This window comes from Scyliorhinus torazame, chromosome 13, assembly GCF_047496885.1.
Source record: "Scyliorhinus torazame isolate Kashiwa2021f chromosome 13, sScyTor2.1, whole genome shotgun sequence".
Taxonomy (NCBI): domain Eukaryota; kingdom Metazoa; phylum Chordata; class Chondrichthyes; order Carcharhiniformes; family Scyliorhinidae; genus Scyliorhinus; species Scyliorhinus torazame.
This window is the reverse complement of record NC_092719.1, coordinates 74,118,062-74,136,853: the sequence shown is the minus strand read 5'-3', so window position 1 is coordinate 74,136,853 and position 18,792 is coordinate 74,118,062. Positions and strand designations below refer to the sequence as shown.

At 43.2% G+C, this 18,792-nt stretch overlaps 1 protein-coding gene across 1 annotated transcript in view; it reads left to right on the top strand.

Moving 5' to 3' along the window:
* The window catches only part of gys2 (glycogen synthase 2), a 57,990-nt gene that overhangs the window by 27,175 nt on the left and 12,023 nt on the right, over positions 1-18,792 (top strand). Inside the window, exons 5-9 of the mRNA XM_072471775.1 lie at positions 1,626-1,770; positions 4,120-4,237; positions 5,267-5,387; positions 11,885-11,991; positions 17,206-17,265. Coding sequence (XP_072327876.1) covers positions 1,626-1,770; positions 4,120-4,237; positions 5,267-5,387; positions 11,885-11,991; positions 17,206-17,265 — 551 coding nt within the window. The remainder of the gene's footprint in view (positions 1-1,625; positions 1,771-4,119; positions 4,238-5,266; positions 5,388-11,884; positions 11,992-17,205; positions 17,266-18,792) is intronic.

Genomic DNA, 18,792 nt, shown 5'->3' with positions numbered 1-18,792 from the left:
ACTGTAATGAATACATTTTTCTTGGATAATGGCATCAAAAGATGTGGATCAAAGGCATGTAAATGGAGTTGAGGTACAGATCAGCCATGATTTTATTGAATTGTGGAGATGGCTCAAATGATTGAATGCCCTTTCCTGTCCCTATTCCCCAGAAAGTAGATACTTCCTACACATGCAGAGAGTGTTACTTTTTTCTCTGCCTTTCCCCCACCCACCCATCATTCCTTCCTCCGAATCGTTACAGTGCAGAATGAGGTAGTTCGGCCCATCAGGTTTTCACTGGCTCATTCGTTCCCTGGAACCATGTACATTTCTTTCCTTTCAGATAACAATCAAATTCTCTTTTAAATACCTTGATCGAACCTGCCTCTCGGGAGGTTTGTTCCAGACTCCAATCAACCTCAAATGGAAAAAAATCTTCCATCACTTTTATAATAATAAATAATGTCATGTTTTAATTGAGAGAGCAAAACCCATAGTGCAGGACACTCGAGTTGAGAAGAGCTAGAGTACCGATTAAGGTGAAGAATGAATGGACTCTGACCAGCATGAGTTTTATAACTCAGTAAATGGCAGATAAAAATATTTATACCATGTACGTTTAGTCACCACCCTCCTCACCACCAACAGACTGTGAATGTTGGGGTGGGAGAGGAATTTGTATAATGTGTAACAATCTGGGCAGGATTTTCCAGCCCCACAAGTCCGGAAATCCAGCCCGAAGTCGAGGAAACTTTTGCGGGTCCGACAAATTATCGGTCCAATCGGCGGTGATTACCGTTGCGGGCAGGACCACAAAATCCTGTCCTCGTTACAAATCCGAAACATGTTCACATGGTCTCCAGTCTGGATGCATGTGTTGTGTTACTAAATTTTAAATTACCATTGACCAGTGGGTACTGCAGCCTTTCTATAGTGAAAGAGTACCAGTTAACAATGTGATTTGTAACGTGAATTTATTCAAAAGGTTATTACAAAGTGGCGTGAAGTTGACAAAATTGGTCTTCAACAGTTGCAAGTAGCTTGGTTGGATTCTTCTAATGACAGGTTTTGCTATTAAAAACATTTTGTAGACCTGCTCGATCTATGTTGCTCCATTTCTGTCTTCTGAAAAGCAAGCTGTTTAAATGCAAGCTATTTTTTAAAAATGTAAGGGCAGAGAAATGTCCCTCTCCAAAAGTAAAATGTTCAGGAGACCATTGGGCACTTTAAAATGTACCTTTCCCCTCAGCAGCTCACTGGAATGAAGGATTTTGTTGCGCGATGCTTTGAACTTGACATTAATGAAGTGCTTCTGCCTTTGGGGATCTGCCTATCAATGTAGTTTAATGATTAAACTGCAACGCACAACAAATGTGCTTTATTGCTGGCCTTTTGGGCCCTGTTGACCTTTTTTACAGTCCGGAAAACCCTCGTTAAGACATCTGATCTTCAAGTAAATGTTAGCTTGTCAAGCCTCATTGTAAGGCATAATGGCTTCAGAATTGTAAATGCAGGTTATCTATCAAGAATTGCTCTTTGGTCTTGAATTTCAAATGTGTATCTCCTCAGTGGAAGGGCTTGAGTTGTAACGTATTATTGAACTACTGGAGGAAAACTCATTCTTTCCCATTTTTTCCCCCCAGTTCAATGTTGACAAGGAAGCGGGGGAAAGACAGATTTATCATCGCTATTGCATGGAGCGAGCCAGCGCCCACTGCGCACATGTGTTTGCGACTGTCTCTGCCATCACTGCTGTTGAAGCAGAAAACATGATAAAGAGAAAACCAGGCAAGGTTTACACTGGTCTAAGCAAGCTCCCCTGTTAGCTCTGCAGCTCAACAGACCAATACTGTTTTGAAGATCACTGCTGCTCGATCTGCCATTCTGAAATAAAAGTTTGTTTGGCCATCATTTGCCAAACGTAATCAACAAGTGTACTTGAGTTGAGGAACAACCCTAACAAATCTTAATTGAGTGGGGGAGTTCTTCTGGACTAGGAGAACTGACCCTTTAGCAGGTACAAACATTAAGTATATTTTAACACTGTCACTGAAATATATCTACTCTTAACATCTTCACTGGGCAAGTGTATACTTCATCATCATGCCATTTTAAATTACTCATGACCAGTGAGTACTGCAGCATTTCTGTAGTGAAAGAGTACCAGTTAACAATGTGATTTGTAACTTAAATTAGAACTAAATTAATGGCTTTTTAGCTCTTTCGTACTCCTAGAGAAAAATAAGTAATAAACCAAATTATTCATAGTCTATTGCAATCAAATTTCATAATCCTGTACACTTTACTGTGGAATCTGCATGCAGGCACCTTTACAATTGGTTATCCTACCATTTTCATAGAATTCTTACAATGCAGGAGGAGGCCATTCGGCCCATCAAGTCTGCACCAACAGTGTGAAAGACCACTCTACCTAGGCCCACTCCCCTGCCCTACCCCCATAACCCCAACTAACCTGCACATTTTTGGTCAGAATTAAACCCAGGTCCTTGGTGCTGTGAGACAGCAGTGCTAACCACTGTGACACCACCAATACTACCTTGTTTAATAGGTGTTCCATTCAGCTTGTGGAGATTATTTGCTTTTCACTGCAGCATTCTCACTGAGCGTTTTCTGAGTTAGAAGTTCATTTGTTACATGCTATTTGTGTATCCAGAAAGTAGATTAGAACTGTTGCAGGAAGGCACTGTGTATTGTATTGCATATATATCACACTTCAGTTCGCATAGGGGACTGTTACTTAGAAATCGTATGATGACAACATTTTCCAGAGTGCTACCTTGCTAACTGTTGTTTATATCTGGCATTGTTGCAGTGATTGTGGAGTGCTTAGGTTTATATTTGGGGCTGAGCGATTGGATAATCACATGACAAAGGCCATTTGTCCCATCTTCAGGTCACACTCAATGGATGCACTAATCTCCTCTCATTACATCCAACTGGTTCTCAATCATTTTGGAAATTTTGGGCTGTACCGTTATCTGGGCAATCGTTGCATGTATTGTATTGAGCATTCTGTGTGAATGACTGCCTGAGACTTGTCCAAAATCCATAAGATTTTATTAGTCAGAATCTGTGCGCTCCTTGTTCTCCTGTCAGAATTAATTTAAAGTAGGTCTGTATTTCCCTTTTCCATTCAGTTGGCCGTCTCTGGTGTTTTTGTAAAATCACTTTGAATACCTTCCCATTCAAGGTTAAGAAGTCTATATATTGGGGATCATTTCTCAATATTCTTCTTTGCGCCCTCTCCGATGATTTAATGATCGCCTTGTCTCTTGGTAGCCACCAGCACACTCAAATGAAACATTCGTAGGGGTTGTATACAGACCACCAGTGGTCATGTTGGGAATAGCATTAGACAGGAAATCTGAGATGCATGTGATAAAGTGAGTTAACCTGCATATAGATTGAGTGACTCAAATTAGTTACAGTACAATAGAGGAGGAATTTCTGGAATGTATACGGGATGGTTTTCTGAACTAGTATGTTGAGGAACCAACAAGGTAGCAGGCCATCATGGACTGGGTAATGGGCAATGAGAAAGGATTAGTTGGCAATCTAGTTGTGAGAGGACCCTTGAGGTTGAGTGGCCATACTATGGTAGAATTCTTTATCAAGGGGAATAGTGAGGTAGTTGATTCTGAGACCAAGTTCCTGAAGCTCAATAAAGGTAACTATGATGGTATGAGGCATGAACTGACTATGTCGGACTAGGAAACATTACTGAAAGGATGGATAGTGGACAGGCAAAGGCAGGTATTCAAGGAACGAATAGGTGAACTTCAAAAGTTGTTTATTTCTATTTGGCACAAGAATAGAACGGGAACTGTGGCCAAACCACAGTGTTAGATTCAAATAAGAGGCATACAAATTAACAAGAAAAAGCAATAGTCTTGAGGATTGGGAACAGTTTAAAATTCAGCAAAGGCAGACCAAGGGATGCAATGTGAAAGTTAACTAGCAGAGAATGTAAAAACTGACAAAGTTTCTATAGGTATATAAAGAGAAAAGGATTAATAAAAATCTCCTGTTTTAATTTTAATTGTTTGTTGCTTTAAAAACTGAAACTCAAAAGGCATCACTACAATTCTTAATTTTCATTATTCTTTTTTGTTCTAGATGTAGTCACACCCAATGGCTTAAATATCAAGAAGTTCTCTGCTATGCATGAATTTCAGAACCTGCATGCCTTGTACAAGTCTCGGATCCAGGAATTTATTCGGGGCCATTTCTACGGGTATCATCTGCTGCTTTTTCATCTTTCTTTGTTTAATGTATTGTGCCACAATGCTGGAATTTACGTAACCAGTAGAAGGTGTCTTTAGATCACTGGTCCAAGGCCATTTTTCTCAACCGTTGAAAGCTTTATTAGCCGTAATGACGAGCTGTGTCCTAATCGGTCATAAACTCCACTCCTAACATGATGGACTCGCTGATTCAACATTCCATGTACAAAACTGGAATCTTTTAAACCATGCTTCGTTTCTGACCACCTTCCTAGCTTGGAACAGTAGTGTTGTTCCTGCACTGTCACTGGGTCAAAATCCTGGAACCCCTCTCTAACAGCACTGTGCGTGTACCTACACCTCCGGGACTGCAGTGTTTCAAGAAGGCAGCTCACCACCACCTTCTCAAAGGAAATTAGGGATGGACAATAGCCAGTGATGCCCGCAATTCATGAATGAATTAATAAATAAAACCAAAGTAATGCTTCTCCCGCTTTCTTATTGTCAGTGGCTTGGTCCATAAGTTCTTTGTGGTTCCTTCCATTTAAAGTAACCATTTCTGCACAGCTTCATCCCTCTTGCTGTACTGCGAGTGAGATTTTTTTTTTTTTTTTTTTTTTTTGCTTGCTTCAGAGGTAGGATTGTCTATGTTTACAGTGTGCAATCAATTCTGAAAAGAAATTCTTTATTAGGCTATTGTGATGCAAAAAATTCCATTTACTGCAAATTACTTTTAGTGCTTTGTTAGACTTTATGAAACAATGCATTCATTTATAGAATTTCTGCACCCAAAACAATCCAAGTCCTTGTAAAAACATTGCCTAACGGAAAGATATGCAAAGTCAAAATTTGCAGCCTATGCTCGCTGTGACCATAGTCCCCTTGTTATATCCCTGATATAGTCCCCAAACATCTCTGTGAACACTTATAAATGGAGGATATCTAAACATCTTTCAACTGCATTTTGTAAAGTGGAGAGTAGTTGAAATACTTTTGCCAGGGCTAATTGAACCTTTTTAAATAAATCTGTTTGATTCTAGCCACCTGGATTTCAATTTGGAAAAGACTCTCTTCTTCTTCACTGCTGGCAGATATGAATTTACAAATAAAGGAGCTGACTTATTCATAGAAGCTTTGTCAAGGTTAAACTTCCTCCTCCGGGTAAGAATGCAACAAGCTACAAAGGTCTGTCAGGTTTATTTTGCACTAAAATCCTAACGTTCCCAGATTAAGGCCGGGATTTTTCTGGCCCCTTTGCAGCGGGCTCTCCCGCGGAGGATGTGGCAAGCCATTGGCCACTGCAGAATTTTCTGGTACCACCAAAGTCTTTGGGCTTTTGTCTGGCTTGCCCCTCCTGTCGCCTGGGAAGCCGCCACAAGGGGTTGACTTTCAAGCAACCAGGAAACCCCGCTCTATGTCTTCTTGAGAATACCTAATACTTGCCATAGTTTGTAATGAGCTGTCACAAATAAATTTTGTTCCGTGCACAGCTGATGGTTTCATCAGATGGTTGAGGATTTCAGAAAAGTATGTAAATTTTGTGTTGGATACTATCGTTTATAGTATTGGCTGTCAAAAACAGTTTGTGATTTTATTGACTTGCATTTAATCTGCAGATTAATTCAACCAGTGGTGACCAACCGATAGGATATCACCATACGTATGCTGCCTATTTTTAACTAGAGCTTTCTGTTCTAATCCCTTTTCTCTGCCGTTTCCCTTTATCCTCTTAATTCCTTGCTTTTCAAGTCGACAGCAAATTATTTTTAAAATTTTGCCAATCTATTCCTCAGAAGCTATTTCGTAGCAAAGCATTCCAGTTCTAATTTTCATTTTCTTGAAGAGAAAAGTTTGCTTGACTAATTGGAAATAGTGACTGACTAATTTATCAGAGTTCTTTTGAAGAGGTTCCAATCAATGCAGATGAAAGCGGATCTGTAGATGTGGTGTACTTGAAATTCCAGGAAGCATTTGTCAAAGTGCCATATCAAAGGTTACAGCACAGAGCTCCTTGTTAGGGGGTAATGTATTAGCATGGATAGAGGATTGGTTAGTTTAGAGGAAAAGGGTAGGGATAAATAGGTCCTTTTTAAGTTGATGAGATGTAATGAGTTAAGAGCCACAGGGATTTGTGCTGGGGCCTCAAATATTTATTATCTTTATCAATAATTTGGACGAAGGGACCAGATGTATGATTGCTCAATATACTAAATTTGCTGCTGACATAAAGATAGATAGGAGAGGACATGAGGGGATTGCAAAGGATACAAATTGGTTAAGTGGGAAAAAATGTGGTAGATGAAGTATAATGTGATAAAATGTAATTTCCACTTTGGCAGGAAGAATGGAACAGCAATAGATTATTTAAATAGAGATTTTGCAGTAGAGAGGGATCTAGGTATCCTGGTACATGAATCACAAAATAGTAAGCAGGTACAGCAAGTGATTAGGAAGGCAAATGGAATGCTGACATTTATTACAAAGGAAATGGAACATAAAAGTAGGGATATTCTGCTACAGCTATGCAGGACACTGGTGGGATAACATCTAGAGTATTCTACAGTTTTGATCTCCTAATTTAAGGAAGGAAATAACTACATTGGAAGCAGTTCAGAACAGATTAACTTCGCTGACACATGGGCGCTGACACATGGGATGATGGGGTTATCTTGTGGGGAAATGTTGGACAGGTTGGGCCTGTATCCATTCGAGTTTAGAAGAGTGCGAGGTGATTTTATTGAAACGAATGAGGGGACTTGACCGAGTGGATTATTTCCAATTGTGGGAGAGACTAGAATTCAGAGGGTAACAATTTTTAAAATGTGGGGCGCGATTCTCCCAGCCCCGCGCCGGGCCGGAGAATCGCCGCAACCGCGCCATGCCGCCCCGATTCTCAGAGGTTTAGAGAATCGGCGCCATTTGCGCCGGCGCGTTTGGCGCGGCACCGGTCGCGGGCCGCTGTATGAGGCAGGGCCGACGATTCTCTGGCCCGGATGAGTCGAGCAGCCGCGCGAAAAAAGCAGAGTCCTGCCAGCGCCGTCCACACCTGGTCGCTGCTGGCGGGAACTCTACGCGGAGAGTTGGGGAGCGGCCTGTGGGGGGGGGTGCTCCGTCCCTGGGGGGGTCCTCCGATGGGGTCTGGCCCGCGATCGGGACCCCCCAATCGGCGGGCCGGCCTCTTTTCTCCCCCCTCCCCTCCCCGGGCCTACTTTGTTGCACGGCCAGCCCCAGAACCCCCGCGCCATGTTGTGTCGGGGCCGGACCGTTCAGTAAGGCCACTGCCCATGCGTGGGTTGGCGCCACCCCCAGTGCGCGCCAGGAAGTAAGGCTTTGAGCGGCATGAACCGCTCCAGCGCCCTGCTGGCCCCCTGTGGGGGATAGAATCGCTACTGCCCGCGCCCGTTTCGCGCCGTTGTGAAACGCGACGCGGTCATGACGGCGCGGACACTCTGTCCCGCAATCGGAGAATTGCGCCCAAGATGTCTCCTATTTAAGAAAGAGATGAAGAGAATTGTTTCAGAAGCTCATTAGTCTTCCCCAGAGGGAAATGGAGGCTGGGCTATTGAGTATCTTTAGGGCAGAGTTAGATAGATTTTTGATCTTGAATTTTGGTCGAGGGGGTCAAAATGTGTGCGGCATAAGGACAGCATGGTGTCTGTTCTCTCAACATGCCCTACCATCTTCAGTGACAATAGTATCAGATTAGACTGGGGGTTATATTCTGGCATTATATAAGATCCATTTTCAATTTGAACATCATTCTGGTTGCCATGAATCTCCAATTTGGTTTAACCTTTTTGTTTGTGGGCGGCACAGTGGTTAGCACTGCTGCCTTACGCTGTCGAGAACCCGGGTTCAGTCCCAGCCCCAGGTCACTGTCTGTGTGGAGTTTGCACATTCTCCCTGTGTCTGCGTCGGTCTCACCCCCACAACCCAAAGATGTGCAGAGTAGGTGGATTGGCCACGCTAAATTGCCTCTTAATTGGGAAAAAAAAAGGTTTGGTACTTTATTTTTTAAATTTACTATGTTCTATTCATTAATTTTTCAAGATTTGCTATATGATGAACCTACTTTATAGAATCTAAAAGTGAAGGTATGTTTGAATTTATCATGGTTTTAGAACCTTTACCATGGGGTAATAAGTCAATGGGGAATGTTTAACTAGGTGGAGGAGTAACTAAACCTGAGGGCAGAGATTAGTATTTAGCATTTAATTTTACAATAAAAATCTAGCGCCAGGGCCATATAGTTAATTGTAACTTAATCTAATACAATTTAATATTTATATTGAATTAATTAACTTGTGCATAAATGTCACTCAGCGGGGTGTAGTGCTCTAACTGAGATGTGGCAGATCCGTGATGCTTCCAGCGTTCCAGTTGAGTACGTCTACAGGAAGTCTAACCAATGGCAGTTGCTCCCAAACCGAGTGATTTGGTTAGAGCAGCAGTTGGAAGCACTTAGGAGCATGCAGGTGGCGGAAAGCGTCATAGATAGGAGGTATAGAGACATGGTCACACCCAAGGTGCAGGCAGACAGATGGGTAACCGCTAAAAAGGGCAGGCAGTCAGTGCAGGAATCCCCTGTGGTTGTCCCCCTCTCCCAACAGGTATGCCGTTTTGGATGCTGTTGGGGGGGGATAACCTATCAGGGGAAAACAACAGCAGCCAGAACAGTGGCACCACAACTGCCTCTGTTGCTCAGCAGGGGAGGGCAAAGTGCAGAAGAGCGATAGTTATAGGGGACTCTATAGTAAGGGGCACGGATGGGTGCTTCTGTGGACGTGAAAGAGAGTTCCGGGGCAGGTGTGACCTGTACAAGAAGAACTGGTTGCATCTAAACTGGAGGGGCACCAATATCCTGGCCGGGAGGTTTGCTAGAGTCACTCGGGAGGATTTAAACTAGTATGGCAGGGGGGTGGGAAGCAGAGCATTAGCTTAGAAGGTGAAATAACCGAAGGGGAAATAGAGAACAACATCACCCTCAGGCAGAGCAGAAAAGGTGACAAGTGTGAAAAGGGAGGTGATCAATGCAGGACTGAGGGTGTTGTACCTAAATGCACGCAGTGTGTGGAACAAAGCAAATGAGCTTGTTGAGCACATTCAAATTGGCCGGTACGATGTTGTGGGCATCACAGATACGTGGCAGCAAGGGGATCAGGGCTGGGATCTAAAATACAAGGATATGTGTTCTATCGAAAGGACAGGCAGATGGGCAAAGGGGGCGGGGTTGCGTTCGTAAGGAATGAAGTTAAATCGATAGCAAGGAGCGATATAGGATCAGAAAGCATAGAATCTCTGTTGATAGAGTTGAGGAATCGCAAAGGTAAAAAGACCCTGATGGGAATTATGTACAAGCCCCCTAGCAGTAGTCAGGATGTGGGGCAGAAAATAAATCTGGAGATAAAAAAGGCATGTAAAAAAGGCAATAGTACAATAATCATGGGGGACTTCAATATGCAGATGGACTGGGAAAATCAGGTTGGTCGTGGATCTGAAGAAAAGGAATTTGTGGAATGTCTAAGAGATGTTTTTTGGAACAGCTTGTGACAGAGCCTACTAGGGAACAGGCAATTCGGGATTTGGTGATGTATAATGAGGCAGACTTGATTAGGGAACTTAAGGTGAAGGAACCCTTAGGGAGCAGTGACCACAATATGATAGAATTTACCCTGACGTTTGAGAGGGAGAAGCTGCAATCAGATGTAATGGTATTACAATTAAATAAGAATAACTACAAAGACATGAGGGAGAAGCTGGCCAGAGTTGATTGGAAAAGGAGCCTAGCAGGGAAGACAGTGGAACAGCAATGGCAGGAGGTTTTGGGGGTTATTCGGGAGGCATAACAGAAATTCATCCCAAGAAGGAAAAAACATGCTAAGAGGAGGACCAGGCAATCATGGCTGACGAGGGAAGTCCAGGATAGCATAAAAACAAAAGAAAAAGCATTCAAAGTGGTGAGGATTATTGGGAAGCCAGAAGATTGGGAAGCCTTTAAAAGTGAGCAGAGGACAACTAAAAAAGCAATAAGAGGGGGGGGGAAGATGAAATATGAGTGCAAGCTAGCTAGTAATATAAAGGAAGATAGGAAGAGAATTTTTCAATATATAAAAGGTCAGAGAGAGGCTGAAATAGACATTGGACCACAGAAAAATGTGGCTGGAGAAGTAATAAGAAACAAAGAAATGGCAGATGAACTGAATAGTTACTTTGCATCAGTCTTCACGGTGGCAGACACCAGTGGGATGCCAGAGCTCCAGGAGAATCGGGGCAGAGGAGAGTGCAGTGGCATTACTAAGGACAATATTCTGGGAAATTGAAAGGTCTGAATATGGATATGTCACCTGGACTGGATGGACTACACTCCAGGGTTCTAAAAGCGATAGCTGAGGAGATTTGGGACTTGGGAGTACTTGTTCAAGATTCTCTTGAGGTTAACGTGCAGGCTCAGTCGACAGTTAGGAAGGCAAATGCAATGTTCGCATTCATGTCAAGAGGGCTAAGAGTACAAGAGCAGGGATGTACTTCCGAGGCTCTGGTCAGACCCCATTTGGAGTATTGTGAGCAGTTTTAGGTCCTGTATCTAAGGAAGGATGCGCCGGTCTTGAAAAGGGTCCAGAGGACGTTCACAAGAATGATCCCTAGAATGAAGAGCATGTCGTATGAGGAATGGTTGAGGTCTCTGGGCCTGTACTCGTTGGAGTTTAGAAAGATGAGGGGGGGAACTTATTGAAACTTGCACAATACTGCGAGGCCTGGATAGAGTGGACGTGGAGAGGATGTTTCTACTTGTAGGAAAAACTAGAAGCCGAGGACACAATCTCAGACTAAAGGGGCGATCCTTTAAAACCGAGATGAGGACAAATTTCTTCAGCCAGAGGTTGGTGAATCTGTGGAACTCTTTGCCGCCGAAGGCTGTGAAGGCCAAATCACTGAGTGTCTTTAAGACAGAGATAGGTAGGTTCTTGATTAACCAGGGGTTATGGGGTGGAGTCAGGAGAATGGGGATGAGAAAAATATCAGCCATGACTGAATGGCGGAGCAGACTCGATCGGCCGTGTGGCCCAATTCTGTTCCTATGTCTTATGATCTAACACAATGGTGGGGGTTTTCCCACCTCATTTTGGCGGGGTCCCACCACAAGGCAACGCAGCAGGCCAGCCAAAAGTCCACTGACCTTTGGGACCGGAAGATGCTGGCAGTGGGTGGGACCAGAAAATCTCAACCTGTGTGCAACTTCTATTGATGGGGAACCCACAACCTTATTACACTTGAGGGGAGAAACTGCTGTAAAATGCTTTGCAGTGATCAGCTTGAGATCATGAAAACCACTTCTAATTGCAAGTTACTTATTTTCCAATGAAGGTTTTTTTTAAAAGGTTACCTCAGCAAGTGAGGGCTTCATCAAAGTTAATTGTTCCCTCCAATATTATTGAACCTTCCTCTGCATTTGAGCATGTTTTAAAAATGTGTAACATTGTATTGTCTATTATTATTGAACTACATGGCAGATGATGGTCACTGAAAATACTAGCATTTGATAAATGGACAGTGAGCGATTCAAATAATGTGACTATCATACCGTAGAAGGATTTTTTTTGTGTGCGTGTGTGTGGAGAATGTTAATTTTAAATGCAGTGTTTCCCTCTCTTTGCTAGGTTCACAAGAGTGATGTAACAGTTGTGGTGTTTTTCATAATGCCGGCAAAAACACACAACTTTAATGTTGAAACACTGAAGGGGCAGGCAGTCAGAAAACAGCTATGGTATATCGATCTTTTCTGTTGTGATTTTGAATTCTCTGTAGCACTTGAGAACTTGGCACACAGTCTGTCAGCATGGTGCCCTCGAGAGATTTCCAACTTTACTAAACTAAATCATTCCGCTTGCAACTTTATTCAATTTTCAAGGCTGTATATTGATTCATATACTGATTCATAGTTCTTTTTTTTTTGCTTTTTAAATTTAAATTTAGAATATCCAATTCATTTTTTTCCAATTAAGGGGTAATTTAGCGTGGCCAATCCACCTACCCTGCACATCTTTTGGGTTGTGGGGGCGAAACCCACGCAAACACTGGGAGAACGTGCAAACTCCACACGGACAGTGACCCAGAGCTGGGATCGAACCTGGGACCTTGGCGCCGTGAGGCAGCAGGGCTAACCCACTGCGCCACCATGCTGCCACTTCATAGTTGTTCTTAACATAACAAATTGGAATGGATATCAGTGGAGGAAGTATATAAAATCCCTGCAGTGCAGAAGAAGGCCATTTGGCTCATCAGATCAACAGCAACCCTCTGAAAGAGCACCCTACCTAGGCCGATGCTCATGCCCTAACCCGTAACACCACCTAACCTTTTGAACACAAAAGGGCAATTTAGCATGGCCAATCCACCTAACCTGCACTTTTTTTGGCTGTGGGAGGAAACTGGAGCACCCGGACGAAACCCACACTGGGAGAGCGTACAAACTCCCCATCGACAGTAATCTAAGGCTGGAAGCAAACCCGGATGCTTGGTGCTGTGAGGCGGCAGTGCTAACCACTGTGCCACCGTGCTGCCAGGGGTGGTGTATTAAGTTGGATACTTGTTCACTGGTTCAAGAGCAACCCAGATTGATGGAATGAAAGTCTCTCTTTAATGGTCTGAAGTAAAGCAAGCCTGCGCAGCCTGAATCCTATTCTCTAGGCTGTGGGCCTGCAACGCGAAAGCATCCTAAACTTGGCAGCCATCCATAAGTGATTACCAATTAATGCCATGAGAAAGGAAGGTTGTGGAGTGGGACAGGAAGCAAAACAAATGTCTTAACTGATGCAATTGGGGATGCTGTGAGGTATAACTTTATTACTGGTTTTCAAAATTGCCAGGGGCCTGGGCATAGTAGAATGGGAGAAACTGTTCCCATTGGTGGAAGTATCGAGAACTTTGAGATGATACGCAAAAGAAGCAACGGTAACAAAAAAAGTGTCTTCAGCACAATGAGTGAATTTGGAATGCATTGCCCGAAGAGTATGATGGGGGCGAATTTAATCGTGGCTTTCATAAGATAATTTGAACATCAAAAGGTTTTGCAGGGCTGTAGGGAAAAGGAGGAGGAATGGTACTTGATGAGTTGCTATTGCAGAGAGCCAGCACGGGCACGAAGGGTTGAATGGCCTCTCTGCCACTATGCTTTGCTGAGACTGCTTTTAGGTTGCGCAGCTTATACCTGTCTTGAATGCTCAATGCCGATTCTTCCAATAAAAATAGGAAGAGTTTCATTTTGCAGTAATAGCGTCACTGAACTTGTGCGCAAATAAATGTTGCGTGAGATTGCAGCACAACTGGTTCTAGTCTCCTACGAGTCACTGACAATCGATGGAAAGTATTCAAACTCTGTGCCCTCAGTGTCCATCACCATCCTGAGACGTATCCATAGCAACTCTGCAATAAACTTGCAGATGCTTTTTTTTAATATGCCATTTGCACCACAAATGAAACCTGCCTGTGTCACACAGTTGATACAAAATAATTACCACAAAATTTATATAAATTGCCAAACTATGTCCACATTTAATGGCCTACAAAAAATAAACGATTCAACACTCCCATCATGACCAAAGAATCAGCACATCACCACTCCATGGCTGCTGTTACAAATCGGCATCGGTACTGGTGAATTTTGTGTCCTTCACACTTGGCAGCTCTCCCAAACATATCATAACCTTCCATGCGCAACCGTGTGACCAGGAAGAATTGACACTCTGGTAAGAGGAAATTAAGGTAAAATTGAGAAGCTGCTATATTTTTAATAAACCACGTGTTTGAACAAAATAATAATTCCATGCATTCATATTGCATGCAGAATGACTAACCACACCACACTCTTTCTTTAGTGGGATAAAAACGTGATATTTTATTGCTCACAATTATTGATATCTGGCCTTCTACCTTGACTTTTCCACCGAGATTCTGGGCTGCCCCTCACTGCAGACTTTCCAACTGGCCTTCCGAGTGTTTCCTTTGACTTGTCTGTACTGCAAGGAGATGGTGGCTCTGTGGTATTGTCACTGGATTAGTAATCCAGCGACCCAGGATAATGCTCTGCTGTTCCAGGTTCAAATCGCACCATGGCAGATGGCGAAATTTGAATGCAATTTTTTTTTAAAAACTGGAATTAAAAGCCTAATGTTGACCATGAAACCATTGCCGATTGTTGTAAAAATCCATCTGATTCACAAATGTTCTTCAGGGAAGGAAATCTGCTGCCCTTACCTGACCTGCCCCCCCCCCCCCCCCCCCCCCCCCCCCACTGAAATGACCCTAGAAAACTATTCAGTTCAAAGGTAATTAGGGATGGGCAACAAGCCAGTGATGCCTGCATCCCAAGAACAAATTTTTAAAAATATAATTTGTGGGATTCTCCGTTGGTGGGATCCTCCGCCCTGCTGGAAGTGCGCCCACACGTTTCCCGATGGTGTGGGTTGGCCTACAATGGGAAACGCCATTGGCAGCTGTGGAAACGGAGAATCCTCATGTCGGCGGGGGCGCGCTACACCGGAAAATGGGGCTGGCAGGATGGAAAATAACTTCCAAGAAGTTTGACAATTTATTTCCTTAATTTTCTTGCCCTGCTGAGGGCTTGGCTAGTAGGTTTCTATTTCTCCCTGAATATGGGTTCCTTGGAAAATGCTGCATTAAGATTGAGTAGTGTTATTATTCACAATTGGCTTGGCTGGTTCAGAGAAAAAATATCAAACCTGATCCCTCTCCCCAGTTGTTAGATGGAAAGTCAAAGCTGGTCCATTTCGCTTGACAGCATGTCATCCCTCCCCTCTGCTGTTGGCTATATGCTGGATTTTAAGCCACCCAGGCTTTGCTTTAGCTTGTATGATATTTCTGTAGAACATTTAATGAATTCTTCTGCTGGAAAAAGTTGGTCAAGACTCCTAAATTCCATCATCTGCCTATTGACTACTGGTATCCAGTTCAGCTGCTCGATGATCTCGGTATTACTTTGTCGAGCTTTAGTTTTGTTTCACACAACAACTTCAATTTAAGTAGCACCTTTAACATAACAAAACATCCCAAGGTGCTTCACAGGATTATTATAAAGCAAAATGAGACATCAAGCCACATAAGGAGTTCTTGGGGCCGATGGCCAAAGATTTGGACAAAGAGACACAGTGGTTGATTTTAAAGGATGCTTTCGAATCAATAGAATCATAGAATTCCTTTAGTGCGGAAGGAGGCCATTCGGCTCATCGAGTCTGCAACCCCTTGGAATGAGCATTCTACCTAGGCCCACATCCCCATCCTATCGCCATGATCCTACCTAACCTTTTGGACACTATGGGACAATTTAGCGTGACCAATACACCTAGCCTGCACATCTTTGGACCGAGGGAGGAAACTGGAGCACCCGGAGGAAACAACTGGAGCACCCGGAGGAAACCCTCGCATGGTCTTGGTCTTGGACACGTGGTCTTGAAGGAAGGAAGAAAAGTAGAGGCAATTAGGGAAAAAAACCCAGAGCTTTGGTAGTTGAAGGCACAGCCATGTAAAAACCATATTTAAAATATAATTGATTAGACACCAAAGACGTTGAGTAGAATGTTGCAGTTCGGATTTTTCCTGGATTTTTTTGTCACATCTTCACAATGAGAAGGTAGTTCCCATAAGCAGACTCAATCGCCTATGAGCTGAAACTTCTGTTGGATCTCCATGTCCAACCTTGTAATTAGCTCCCAGTTAACGGTGCACTGTTCATTATGACCACATGATGCATTCCACTCTCCTGTGGGAATAAGACATGGAGACCAATGCAAAAACTGTTTGGCCTAATTTGGCCATTTGCATGGCAGCTAAATGGCACCAAGACTGAATCAGCACAATACTTAAAACACAATTGAAATCCATCTAGAAGCAGTTTAGGAATGACATTGAGCTCCTTTTCATAGAAACAAGTGTGTACCATGACCTTCTAGTTGCACTTGAATAATGCAAACTCAGGCTCACCTTGTTGATTCCTGGGATTTGTACAAATCTGAGCTGTCAATCATCCCTAATTGAAGGTGCAAGAGTAGGACTTATTGGACCGGAATTTGCTAATTTGACTTGGACAGTGCAATATATATACAGTGTGATATATATCTATTTCCCTGTGCTTTAGTTGTTAAAATCACCCATCAGTATAAAAGTGAGCCACAGGAAAGCTCAAATTCCATTGTTAATCTGTGGTAAAGTTGCTGATCTCAATCAGGAAAGCTGTTGAGACTACAATGTTCTTAGCAAAGGAAAGAAGACCGTGAACCAAGGATTTGCGTTCCTGCTTACAATCCATTGAGTCCTACTATAAAGAATGATAGTGGATATTTGATGACAGGATTTGCATTGGTTGTAATTGTCCGCACCCTCTTATCCCCAGTTAGGTAGCCTGCACACCCACTTGAGTTGCACATGGCTGATGCGTTGGGCAGCCTAATAGATAAACAGTGACCTCAAAGCAAATTTAGCAAAATTGTTGGATAAAGTATTCTCTCAACAACTTCACAGTTGGCAGACATTTGTCGGAATGACCAATTGATGCTCAAAATTTACAAATCTTAAATTGAGTGTGGAACTAAAAGGGACAGGAGTTCAAGAGCTTCACATGGGATTATGGATCTGAGAATTAAATGGAGAAGGCACTATTTGCAAATATCTATTTTTTCTGACCAAGACCCCTGAACTTTATTCACTGATACCTCTACTAGTCAATTCGAGCTGTTTACTAGATTGAAACCTTTAAATTTACCCATATGCCTTTACACCTGAAGGAGCCATTGGGCTTCTTAAAAGCCATCAATATCAGCAACTTGCAAGTGGAATGTAGCTAGCCCAGTGGCCCAACATTACGTACTGGTCCTGGCTGTACAATAAATTCCCTTGCCTTATCTACTTTGTTGTGTACTGGCAATGCTCACTCATCCACAATTCATTTCATTATTTCCCCCCACAGGGATACTGCCCATTTAGTCAAGGAGAAATTTGGAAAGCGACTTTATGAAGCATTGTTAAAGTAAGTTACTCAACTGCTTTAGCATAAAATTGAAAATACACATGTATTATCCTTTTCAATACTCTTTGCTATAAATGGAATTTTCCTTTTGAACATGTAGTACAAATGAATAGAGCAATGCTGGGGCAAGTTGTATTGCAGCAAGAACAGAGGATGATGGAAAAACTCAGCAGGTCTGGCAGCATCTATTAGGAGAGAAAGCAGAGTTAACATTTTGAGTCCTTTGACTCTTCATCAGAACTGAAAGGGAGAATGTGTTAGAGCTGTAAGAGATTGCAACAAAAAGTTGCAACTTTAAGAACAAAAGACAGGTAGTGGGGGAGGGGTTTGGTTTGAGGCACTATATGTATGGGATTGTTTTTAAAAAACTGGTTTAAGAGGTGCTGAGTTAAAAGGAAGGTTGGGGTCATGCTTGCAGACTGAGCGAAGGAGCTCCACAAAGCAGTCACTCAGTCTGCGTTTAATCTCCCAATTTAGAGGAAACTGAATTGGGAGCAGCAGATAGTAGACCAAATTGAAGGAGGTGCAAGTGAAAGGCTGCTTAACCCGGAAGGAGTGTTTGGGGCCTTGAATGTTGAGGAGGGAGGAGGTAAAGGGGCAGATGTTGCCTCTTCTGCGATTGTATGAGAAGGTTCCATGTGAAAGGGATGAAGGGAGCGACACGGTGGTTAGCACTGCTGCATCCTGGATTCAATTCCCGACTTGGGTGACTTCGTGGAGCTTGTACATTCTCCCCGTATCTGCGGGCTTTCCTCCAGATGCTCTGCCTTTCTCCCACAGTCCAACTATGTGCAGGTAAGTGGATTGGCCATGCTAAAATACCCCTTAATTGTGCAGGGATGTGCAGGTTAGGTGTGGTTACGGGGAGAGGCGGGGTGGAGTGAACATGGGTAGGGTGCTCTTTTGGAGGGTTTGTGCAGACTCCACGGGCCAAATGGTGTCCTTCTGCACCATAGGGATTCTATGGGCATGAAGGAGACATGGACCAGAGTGTTACGGAGGGAGATGTCGTTGCAGATCTGGTAGCATCTGTTGGGAGAGAAGGTTTTCAAATTGTATTGAACCGTTTTATATCTACAAATACCTATTGCCGGATTTATTTGCAGTCATTGCCATTTTCAAACTTGCTTATGTTGTGTAGGGGAAACTGGGATTAGATCATGGGCGGTACGGTAGCACAGTGGTTAGCACTGTTGCTTTACAGCTCCAGGGTCCCAAGTTCGATTCCCGGCTTGGGTCATTGTCTGCACATTCTCCACGTGTCTGCATGGGTTTCCCCCGGGTGCTCCATTTTCTTCCCACAAGTCCCTAAAGGCGTGCTGCTAGGTCATTTGGACATTCTGAATTCTCCCTTTGTGTACCCGAACAGGCGCCGGAATGTGGCGACTAGGGGCTTTTCACAGTAACTTCATTTCAATGTTAATGTACGTCTACTTGTGACAATAAAGATTATTATTATTATGTTAATGAATAGAGACTAGTGTGTCTTTTCTGCTCTGCAGTGAGCTTTTGTGAAACCTATAAAGG